This window comes from Diuraphis noxia, unplaced genomic scaffold, assembly GCF_037042655.1.
Source record: "Diuraphis noxia isolate RWA-SAM2 unplaced genomic scaffold, SU_Dnox_SAM2 contig0001, whole genome shotgun sequence".
Classification (NCBI taxonomy): domain Eukaryota; kingdom Metazoa; phylum Arthropoda; class Insecta; order Hemiptera; family Aphididae; genus Diuraphis; species Diuraphis noxia.
The window spans coordinates 56,930,684-56,942,980 of record NW_028301711.1 but is presented as its reverse complement, the minus strand read 5'-3'; the positions used below and the strand labels follow the sequence as shown (position 1 = coordinate 56,942,980).

The window sequence follows — 12,297 nt, the reverse complement described above, 5'->3', positions numbered from 1 at the left end:
TTTTTTTTTAATCAGATTTCTTGCGATGGGAGGTAACATGAAGACTCATTCAATGTACTTTTTGAGAGAAGAGTCAACTACTAGAATTATTATTTCTAAAACATCCCAAGTTATTTGGGATTGTCTCCACGATATTTATATGCCAGTTCCTTCAAAAGAACATTGGAAAAAAGTTGCAGATCGTTTTTATGATTTATGGAACATTCCAAATTGTATTGGCGCTATCGATGGGAAGCACTTTAAAATCAAATGCCCATCAAATACAGGCTCAGCTTATTTTAATTATAAGCATTACTTCAGTGTTGTTTTGATGGCCTGTGTTGATGCAGATGGACTTTTTTTAACGATTGATGTTGGTGATTATGGGCGAAACAGTGATGGCAGAGTATTTAGAAGGAGTTCGCTTGGAATAACCTTTGAAAACAACGCATTGGATATTCCCGAACCTAAAGTATTACCTGGATGGGAAAATAAGGACAAATTTCCACACTATTTTGTGGCAGATGAAGCGTTTCCCCTAAAAAACAATATAATGCGACCATTTCTAAAAAGGTCATTGAATAAAGAAAGACGCATTTATAATTACAGGTAAAAAAAAATTTGCACTATCTTTGTAATACTATATATATATATATATATATATATATATATGTATATTACTCTCATAAATATTTATATATTACATTGTATTTTTATTTACAGATGTTCTAGAGCAAGGAGGAGTGTGGAGTGCAGTTTTGGAATGCTTGTGTCAAAGTTTAGACTTTTTGAACAACCTATAGGTTACAAAGTAGAAACAGCCGAAGCATTGATTAAAGCAGCATGTGTTTTACATAATTTTATTCGCATAAAAGAAGGTGTATTTTCAACACCTTCACACCCATCAACCATTAATTCAATGGGATATCAAAATATTGAGGATCAAGGGATAAGACCAACAAGAGCAGCAGAAAGCAACAGAGATTTTTTATGTGACTATTTTGTATCAAACGAGGGTAAAGTCCCATGGCAGGATAATTTCTCAAAAAATATTTTGATAAAGTTATTTGATTTTAACATTTTTAGTATAAGATAGATTAGTGTTTGAGTAAATAAATAAAGATAATGCAAATTATTTATAAATAAAATATAAAAATTATATTATTAATTTAAATTGGTATTGTTTAAATTACAAGTCTCAACATTAGGTATATAAATTATTTGTTATAAAATGTTGGTATTGAACCTATAATTAATTGATATTTTAGAAAATGTACCAATACATTGCTACACAAGTTGCTAGTTGGCAGTTGCTTAGGTACTTATAATCTCACTCAAAAGTCAAAAACTATCACCATAATATGTCTTACTCACATTGTTAACCATTATTAATTTGATGATAAGTACTTGTTGGTATTTAAAAAAAGATTTTGAAAATAAGGTAGTTTGGTCGTTAGTGTTAAGCAATAGGTAAAATTTAAAAGTGATACCTGAGATTAGTAGATATTAGTATGGGCCCTGTCAGGTAAATGCATTGAAGGTTGAGCAAAAATAGTTTTGATAATTTTTATTGATTGTACTTGAGAGTACAATTGATTAATTTGTTAAACATAATAATTAACAGTAATAAGTACTTAACTATATACCTACTGTATACAATATAGTGATAATTACCTGATTTATTAACTGTTTTTGAAACCTCATTCCATGCTGCTGTTTTTGCCCGATCGTTGCTATACGATTTTATATTATAATCGTACAAACATGCATATTTTTCAATTTCCTGTACTAGTTGAATACTCACAATAGTGTCTTGCTCAGCCATATTATTAATTTATAATGTATTATAATATATAAGCATAAATTAATCAAAATTATAGAACAAATATGAAAATGAATATTCAATAAAAATATTTTCACCGCACGCGCACTGCAAGAAAAAACTGCCAATGACTGGTTTGTGGTGTGGGCATTCCCATAAGATAACGTGTGTTCTATTTTTAATTCGGCACTGCGCGCAGAGCACCGCAAACTCGCCGCCGCCGCACTGCATTGGTGTGCGCCGGGCCTTTGTCAACAAAAAATTAAAAATTATAGCAGCTAGCCCGGACGGTTTGATTGACGATAATTCTATTGTAAACATTAAATATCCAGCGTTAATAAAAGATTTTACACCTTAAGAAGTTTTTGAAAATAAAAAGATGTACTTTATGAATTTGATTGACGGAGGATTCAAATATTAAAAACTTCTCATGATTATTATTATAAAATATAGAGACAATTACACATAGCTGATAGAAAATATTGATATCTTGTTCTATCGACGCCTCATAGTATCATATAGTTTTGTATTATTATTATTATTTATTTTAGATCATACTATAATATTACCAACTGTCCTGACCCAGCATTGCCCGGGATTTAGTTTGTCAGGGCTGAGTAAAATAATATTTATAATGTTATTATTTTACCCTAGATATGGTTGTTGATAAAATTACAAGAAATAATTTTGGATTAAAATCGAGCCTCATTTAATAAAATTTTACGTGGAGCGCTTGCTTCCTGAACTAATTGACTCCCGGTTTGACAGAGGATATCCTCACAGAGGATAACCTTGTAACAAATATGTTTGATGACACTTTATCAGTGTAAAAATGAATATTGATGTAAATTACTAATACATTTTCATATTATATAATTTTTGAGTATTTTTAAAAGTTATTTTTTTTAAATATAGTTTGTTTGATATCTACTAGTATTTAAGTTAATACATCCTTTTTAGTTAAGAACATATCTATATATTTTAAAATTTTGTGTCTTGAAAAAAATTGAAGTTTTTGATACCGTCATAATTATGCTCCAAACAAAGTGTCGGAAAAAACTCACTTACCAATAACTTGGGTTTAATTTTATTTCAGAAAAAAAAAGTCTTTTATAATCTTAAATAAATAGATCATGCAAGAAAATTTGTTTTATATTGTACCACGGACGTCTCTATATCCGTGTACTTTACCTATTGCACGGCGGTCGATGACCTATATAATATTATATGACATACGATCATGAGCATGAAGTTGGCCCCCCACTTTGTTGAACCGAATTCAAAACACCAAAAAATAATTGTAAATTAATTGCAAATAATTCCAAATTAAGTTTCGTTAATTGTAAATCATCTAGTTTTGAGTAAATTCAAATTAAAAATAGGGGGGCCAACTTCATGCAGCCCCCCCGCTACTTTCTCCAATCACCTTTGAATTACTATCAATTAATTGTAAAATTATAATTTCGAATTGAGTTTCGCTAATTGCAAATCCTTTTTCATATTTTTTACAAATTTTTCAAATTGTTTATCCAGCCCCCCCCCCCCACTTTGTCAGATCGACATTTTGTTATCTATTCTCAATACTGTAAAATCCACGCAAATGATTTTTTTTCAGTAGTATATAAAATAGTAGTAGTATAATTAGGAAAATTATTAAATTGAAAAAAATAATCAAGATATTGTATTTGTGTTAAAACATTTTAAGATTTATTTGTAAGTATGATGGTTAATGTGAAATATATTTATAAATTTTATATTATTCTTTCAGAATATAATATATAAGAAGGTGCTGCGGCTTTACTTTTATTTTATTTGCGTTGACATGTGATTTAATTAATTTGCCTGGAATTATAAGCTATGTTTTATGTTTGAAGTAAATATTACGGCTCGATCGGCGTCCCATGTCAGTAGATCGATTCATAATAAATCATATCAATAGTATTTACAGTGACAGTGACACTAAAATATTTGGTAGTGCGCAAATACAACATAAACAAAAAACAAAACCACTATCAATAAATTTGTTTTCAAATATTTCTGACGATGAAAACTTTTTATGATCATTCAACAAAAACATCACTGAAGCTGTATCGGGTTTCAATGAAAAAAATTGTAGAATAGAAAATAATGGAGTGGACAATAACTTTAAATAGATATAATATTATGAATGATAGTGATGGCGAGGAAGAATTTTCAAAAATATTAGTACATAATGAAGACAATAGTATGATAGAAAGTGATGACGAGGAAGATGCTTAAAAAGTATCTGATAATGATTATTTTGAAAATTGGAAAGGAAAAGGCCTAGAAGTAGATATACGCAAATCTGACTTTGAAATCTTCAACTAAAAAATAAATAATAAATATATAGATAATATACCAGATATCAAAAAAATTCTAAGCATTCGAAACTTAAGATCAAAAAAGACACTTTTATTAAATGATAACACTACATTACTACAACACCAATACCCATCAATAAAAATAGTTATATTGTAAATAACACTTGTTCATTTGATTCGGTTTCAACAGTTATAGCTATGGCATATTTGAATAATCCCTTTTATAAACATTTTATAGATAACAGAAAGAACCAATTTTTAGAATTTCGCAAAAATCTGGTTACTGTAAATACATCAGCTATTATTCATAAGGACTAAAAATTCTTAATACCATTTTTGAAGAAGACACAGGAATTACAGGTGTTTATATCATAGATTGTACCTGTAATGTACTATTCATAGTGACGAGTCTTTTAAAAGACGCTGTATCAGCTTATGAACACGTCATAGAATGTAATAATATAAATTGTAAAAGTGTTATTATTAGAACTGTACCTTATCCAACAATTATTGTAAGACTGAAGGAAAGATTTAAAACTCTAGAAACGAGTGTCCAGAAATATTTCAATATTAAGATAAACGTATGCTTGGAATGTGATAAAAATGCTTCATCAACAAAGGAATTATGTCAATACATCTTCATCAAGATGTATTCACTATTTGATGATAAAAGTCAATTTGTTTTTTAAATTTCCTACAAAACTAAAAGTGAATGCAAAACATAAGTTAAAAATTGTTTAAAAAAATGCATAGACTATTTATAAATTATAACATGGATGCAAAAGGGGTATAATATATAAAATATATAAGCCTAAATCATAATATATCGAAAAAAGTTATTATTAACTAGATAACTAATAAAACTTATCTGAAAAAATATTTAATATTATATACACAGCAATTTAATAAAATGGCAATTATAAGATTTATAATTCATACACTTTAAAATATTTTATGCCAAAGAAAATAAGTTGGGCCATATAGTTGGTATTCTACGTACTTTTGAATAAAATATCTATAAATAAACAGTCATAAAATTAATAAATTGGTGTTTCAGTTATATACTTCATGGTGTGGTATCTTATAGATATGGTCATTATGTGTCTCATATAAGAAGATTCAATGGTGAATGGGAAACATAACGATCTACAAAAAAAAATTAAATCACATGTCAACGCAAATAAATTAAAAGTAAAGCCGCAGCACCTTCTTGTATATATTGTTGAAGAATAATATAAAATTTTTAAATTTATAAATATATTTCACATTAACCATCATACTAACAAATAAATCTAAGAATGTTTTAACACAAATACAATATCTTGATTATTTTTTCCAATTTATTAATTTACCTAATTATACTACTACTTTTTTATATACTACTGAAAAAAAAAATTTTTTGTTAAATTAAATTGAATTAGAGTATTGAGTAAGTCACTAATTTGATGAAAAAAAAATCATTTACGTGGTTATTACAGTAACAGATAACAAAATGTCGAGCTGATAAAGTGGAATGGGGGAAGAGGAGCTGGTTAAAAAATTTGAAAAATTCGTAAAAAATATAGAAAAGGATTTGCAACTAGCGAACTCGATTTACAATTATTTGCAATTAATTTACAGTCAGGGTTCGGGAAAAAACAGTGTTTTTCATTTTAAACAAAAAAACACAGTTTTTTATTAATTTCCATTGTTTTTTTTGTGTTTTTTCAATTGTTTTGAACATGTTTTAAAACAAGAAAAAAATTGTTGTAATTTACTTTGAAAGGACGATGTGAAATTGCACATAGAAGTATAGTACTCGATTGGGTACAACGATAGAACACAAATAATGTATGTTATTATGTTGCAATGTTTATTTTCGAAGGTGGTCATAGTGTTGGGGATATCAAGGGAATTTATGTAATCAACGCTAGACAATATAATATTATGATACTCAGTTATCACTTTATCAGTAATCAGTACTAACTACTAGAGTAAATCAGTAAGAAATTCTTAGCAGAATGTTTCACAGAACTTTGTGACTTTGCACTAAACATTATTAGCTTGCCTCATTCTAATGCAGATTGTGAACGCATTTTTTCAAGTGTCAACTGCATAAAAACCAAATTAAGATCCCGACTGCTTACTGAAACCGTTATTGGTCTACTACATACTAAGCAATGCGTTAAAGGTGGTAGAGAATCTGATTTCAATTGTGTCAACTTTGAACCAACTAAATGTGTACCAAAAAATGGCACACAATACAATTGTACACATCTTCTGATACCAATATTGCTAATGACTTCACAGAAGACATTATTATTTAATACCTTATTTATACTATATTTTATTTTCATATTTTCATATGAAGGACAAAGACAAAAAGTTAACTATGGAGTTATTTTATATTAATATCGAAAATTTTTATCTTATTTGTTATTAAAACAATTTTTAATTATTATCATTTTACCATAAACCTTTATTAATAAGTTAATACATTTTATTAAATTCAACATAAAATTAAGATACTTTTAATGTTTTATGGATTTTCTAATTTCATTATTTACTACTTTTGATATTTTTTCTCTTTGGCATTTTTAAATCACAACTTTATAACTAAAACATGATTATTTGTACCTACTGTTGAAAAATGTGTAATTAATGGATTAAATTACATCCATACCTTCAATTATCCTTAATTCCTTTTCAAGAGTCATTATTATTATTATATTGAAATTCTTCGAAAATGCTGGATTCTTAATTTGATTATATTGATTTAAATTTACTTAAACGCTTATTCAATTTGCTTATTTTTTTTTTTCTTTTTTTATATATATATTATTCATTATTCATTCATTAATTTATAAAATTTTTTTTTTTTTTTTTTTTTGTTATTATAGTTTTCAGTTTCTGTTAATTTTTTTAATCACTGTTTGTTTTTAGTCTTATTAGTATGTATGTATATTGGACTTATTTTTCGTTATCCTGTACCGTTTCTTATTAATGTATCTTTAGTTTTAATTGTCAAGCTGTAATAATTTTATATTGAAAGCTTTAAAATAAAAAAAAATAAAAAATTACATCCATGTATAAACTGTTAAAAATATAGGTATCTTTTAATAATATGACTGTGATATTTAGGAAGTATCTAATGTATATTATTGTATTCATACAATTATACAAAAATATTGACCAAACAATAAATAAATAAACAATACATACAATGCTACACTCTTCTTAAATTTAAATAAATCTAAAGTATTACATAATATTAAATACCTATGTATATGTTACGGTCCAGGTGGATAAATCAGTCATTGTAATACAATGCCCGGACATTGTAAACAATGTCTAAGATATTTGGGCAAAGTAAATAATGCATATTCAATTCCCATATAGACTAGTCATTGTAATACAATGTCTAGTCATTGTATACAATGCTAAAACTGGTGTGGGCAATGTTAATATTAGTTATTTTAAAGTATTGTCGAAGTAATTTATCTTAAGCCGGGATCCCACGATTCGTGTATTTGACGAATATCCACGAATACTCAAATAATCGGCAAGTTATACGAATAGCCAAGTAGACCATTCCCACAACTCGTACATTTAACGAATATCCACGAATACTAGAATAATAAGATATAATTATAATAATATAATAAGATCTATTTTAGTAATTAAATTCTCTTTGACTCGTGTCACATTTACCGACAATCCGCGGGAAGGTGGCGAATGACGAATAACGAATAGCGAATACCGAATATTCGTACAAGTACTCCATTCCCACTACTTGGCGAGTATCCACAAATACCGAATATTCGTCAAATACACGAGTCGTGGGACCGCACTGTTTAATGATGTGTTATACTTGTGTAGTATATTTTATGTGTGTAGTTTTTAAAATGGAAAATACATTTATTAATCGTTTAAATAATATTTTAGATTTTAAAAAACCTAACAGTACGTATTTAAGTAAAATTAAATATGATGAACTTATATTACATTTGAAAGAATTAAAATCAAAAAAAACGAAAATTCCAAATGATTATAAATTGATTAAGAAGTATGATACAATGAAAGTCTGTAATGTGAAAAGACTTGTTGTCCCAATAAATGAAGGTAACCAAATTAAATATTACGTACATAACGAAGAACTTTTTAATATTCTCCATTTTTTTTACTAATCAAATTTCTTAAAAACATATTAAATAAAATTATTAAATAATGTTCATTATAATATATATTCATCAAAATAATTGTTCACTTGGCACCTGTAGTACTGGCCGTTGTATACAATGCCTGGTTTATGTGAATAATTATCTACTTGGCTTGAATAACTTGGACATTGTAAACTTTGTCCAGTCAGTGTTTACAATGACCATTTATCCACCTGGACCGTAACATATATATTGTATAGTATCTTGATAATATTGTATACTAAAATAGTGGATTTTAATATAATATAATACTGTCTAATATTGTGTTTTTATCTATCTACGATTTTATTGACTATAATGTATCTACTGCGGGACGATATTAAACATACGAGTAGGTCGTTGTGCAACCTGTATATTTTAAATCGTGTTAGACACTGATATTATTGATAATGATATCACAATATAGTATTATACATGATATTATCATGTACGAGAATTTATATGACATGTACGAGTATTTAAATTTTTTGATACGAGTATTCGATTTGAAAGTGTGGCAACCCTGGTAAGAATCAGTACCTTACAAAGACACAAGTCTCAAACAGTGACAGTCTATGTTAATGTTCTAAATTAGTAAAGCAAACATATTTTAAAAACTAAACGAACATGATTGGAGGTCGAAGTTTAAATAGTGTGTGGCAACATTTTAGTCGAAAAAGATTAGATGGTTTATCTTTATCTTCAACGTCAAATTTAAAATGCAGCAGAGCTATATGTAAGTACTGTAAAAAAGATATTGTTGCTCTTGTGGCAAGAATGAAGGATCATTTAGTCAAGTGTCAGCCAAGAACAGACGAAGATGATACGATCAATTTAAATGAGTTTGAAAACATGCATATTACGTTAGCGGTCTCAGAATTAGATCAATCAGGTAATTTAAACTTATATGTTCTATCAGTTCTATGTGTTCACTGTTTTCAGTACCTATTTTACTTAATATTAATCTCACTCTCCATTCCTATTATAGTAAATGAAGAAGTACCAGGCCGTTCCACTATTAAACGGTGCAACTCTAATATTGACTTTTTTGTTTGCAAGACAAGTAAACAGGACAAAGAAAAGTTTGATATTCAAGTTGCAAAATTCTTATTCTCTACCAATACTGCATTCAATACCGTAAACCATTCTGAATTCAAAAAACTTGTTGAATTGTTACACCCAGGATACAAATTACCAACTGATAAAGCAATATCCAATGAATTACTTGATACCGTTTATAAAAACACTTTGTGTTCAATGGAAAATGATTTGAAAAATAAAACTGTATGTATGTCAATTGATGGTTGGAGTAATGTGCATCATGAACCAGTTACATACATAGTAGTGACTGATGTGTTAGATAACTCTGTTCATTTAATAAAAACCATAGACACAACTGATAATAGACATGATGCAACATACTTATTAGAGGTAGCTATTGATGGGATAAGAGCCTGCTTAGAACTTGGTTGTAAAGTTACAAGTTTAGTGACGGACAATGCAGCAAATATGAACCGTATGTGACAAGATTTGGCTCATGCTGAAACTGATGTTTCAGTTGAAGATGTTATCACATATGGGTGTTCATCACATATTTTGCATTTGTTCCCAAAAGATATTCGGTTAAGAGATGTTAATGAACACATAAAACAAGTGATTAAATACTTCAGAAATACACACTTTGCCAATGCCAAGTATAAAGAAGCTGGAGGAAAGTCACTCGTTCTACCATTAGATGTAAGATGGAACACATATTGTGATTGTCTAGAATCATATATTGTTAATTGGCCTATCTTAGTTAATGTCTGTCGAGAAAATAGGGCAGCTATTGATACAAGCATATCGAGGAAAGTAAATGACTTACAAATCAAATCGAATGCAGAAGGACTCTTGGAAATATTGAAAAAAATATCTGTTGCTCTTGATAAAACTCAAAGCAATAAATGTACTCTTAGTGAAGTAAGTGAAGTGTGGATTGATTTGAGAAATCAATTTGAAATATTGCTCCAAGACTGTAAAATTGATCAATCTACATTTCAACATTTTACGAAACGTTATGACACCGTGCCATTATTTGGCAAATATACTTGATCCAAAGTATAAAGGTCAACATCTCAATGAGGAAGAAATGGACCAAGGAATGAATTATGTATTAGAGTACCATACTGAAATTATGTCTGAAATTTTAAAATTTAAAGCTCAGACAACCCTGTTTAAAGACTATCTTTTTTCCAATAATGCTTTAAATAATACTTCTAGTATAACATGGTGGTTAGCATTAAGAAATAATATTTCTGAAAAAATGTTATCCTTAAATATGCAACTGCATTCGGCTGTTGCATCTAGTGCAGGAGTTGAACGAGTATTCTCAACATTTGGGTTCATTCATTCAAAAGTTAGAAATCGATTGGGAATTCAAAAAGCAGGAAAACTGGTTACCATATTTAAACATTTAAACAAATAACTAATTATTAATACTTAATAGTTGTTTCATGTTTGCATATTATAAGTTTATAATTCTATATATTATATTAGTTTTTAAAAATGTTTATAGTCTGTTATCAGATTATGTACTATCTGACAAAAGTTATTATTTATTTATTTTTTTAACTTATTACATAAAAAGTTAAAGATTTTTTTTCAAATTGTTATTGTTATGCTTCTACCAGTTTATAATCTTGCCAAGACTAAAAGACTTAATAAAAAAATTAAAGAAGACTGAAATAAATCAAATATTGTATTATAGTATTTTAGAAAGTATTAAGTAATTAATATAAGTTGTATGTTTTTTTTTCAATCAATAGGTAGTAGCTACTATGTTATGGTTTTCATAATAGCAAAACAGTCAATAATGTGATTATTAATTTACTTAAAAATATATCTTATGAAATGTCATTTATAAATTTATTTCACTATTTCACTATTGGTATAGTATATGCCTATACTTCTATATAATAATATACTAATATACTATAGGTAAATGCATTTTTAAAATGAATAAATAAATTGGACTGTTAAATTATCAATAGAATAAAAATAAATTTGAATTATAATTTAACATAATTAATGTAATTTGTTAGCTATTACATACTACAAAAATTATTTAAATAATAACATGTGGTACCTATTTTTTTTAAGTTTTAAAAGAATTATAAAAAAACATTTTTAAACATACAACGTAAAAAAACATGATTTAAACAATCTGTTTTAAACACACAATGTTTAATTTCAATTGTTTAAACAAAATGTTTAAAACGGCATACCCTGTTTACAGTTAATTGGCAGTAATTCGAAGGTGATTGGAGAAAGTGTTGGGGGCTGTATGAAGTTGGCCCCCTTATTTTGAATTTGAATTTACTCAAAACTGGATGATTTGCAATTAACGAAACTTAAATTACAATTATTTGCAATTAATTTACAATTATTCTTTGGTGTTTTGAATTCGGTGTGACAAAGTTGTGGGGGGGGGGGGGGGGGTGTCCAACTTCATACTCATCCTACAATTAGAATCCATGGAAAACGGAAAACCTGTTATTAAATGACCTGCACCCACATGACGGGAGGGTGTAAGATAAAAACACACACTAATGTTCACTTACTACGTAGTACACACACAACGACAAGGCGTAACAGCGAAAAACCAGAAATTGCCTACCTACAACTCCTTGATTATGACCGGTACCCAATCGCCTAATACAATAATTAGACTAAATCATACATCGCATGTTATAATATTAATATAATGTGTGGTGTTCTATTATCATTATAATTATAAATTAAAACATTTAAGTTTAAAATAGGCTTACTTTCACTATTAATAAATTGCACTGTACTCGTAGTCAGTGGAGTTGTATATAAGATACATTTATCTAGATGAAAATTAGGTACCTTTATCTTATCTAAATGAATAAATTTATAAATTACATAATATATAATTGGTATCTAAGATTTAAGTTATGGAATTCTACATAAATAT

The 12,297-nt window shown here is 27.8% G+C and overlaps 2 protein-coding genes across 2 annotated transcripts in view; one reads left to right on the top strand and one right to left on the bottom strand.

Moving 5' to 3' along the window:
• LOC107162706 (uncharacterized) overlaps window positions 1-12,297 on the bottom strand; it is an 83,960-nt gene that overhangs the window by 46,233 nt on the left and 25,430 nt on the right. The window lies entirely within an intron of this gene.
• Window positions 311-1,075, top strand: LOC107162707 (uncharacterized). Its single transcript, XM_089230781.1, has 2 exons — window positions 311-588; window positions 703-1,075. The coding sequence occupies exons 1-2, from the start codon at window positions 311-313 to the stop codon at window positions 1,073-1,075; spliced, it is 651 nt and encodes a 216-aa protein (XP_089086907.1).

Bases quoted from the DNA above. Each gene is read 5' to 3' on its own strand.
- LOC107162707 (XM_089230781.1), top strand. From the start codon at position 311: ATGGCCTGTGTTGATGCAGATGGACTTTTTTTAACGATTGATGTTGGT. The intron at 589-702 runs GTAAAAAAAAAT...TTTTATTTACAG, and splicing joins AGACGCATTTATAATTACAG to ATGTTCTAGAGCAAGGAGGA.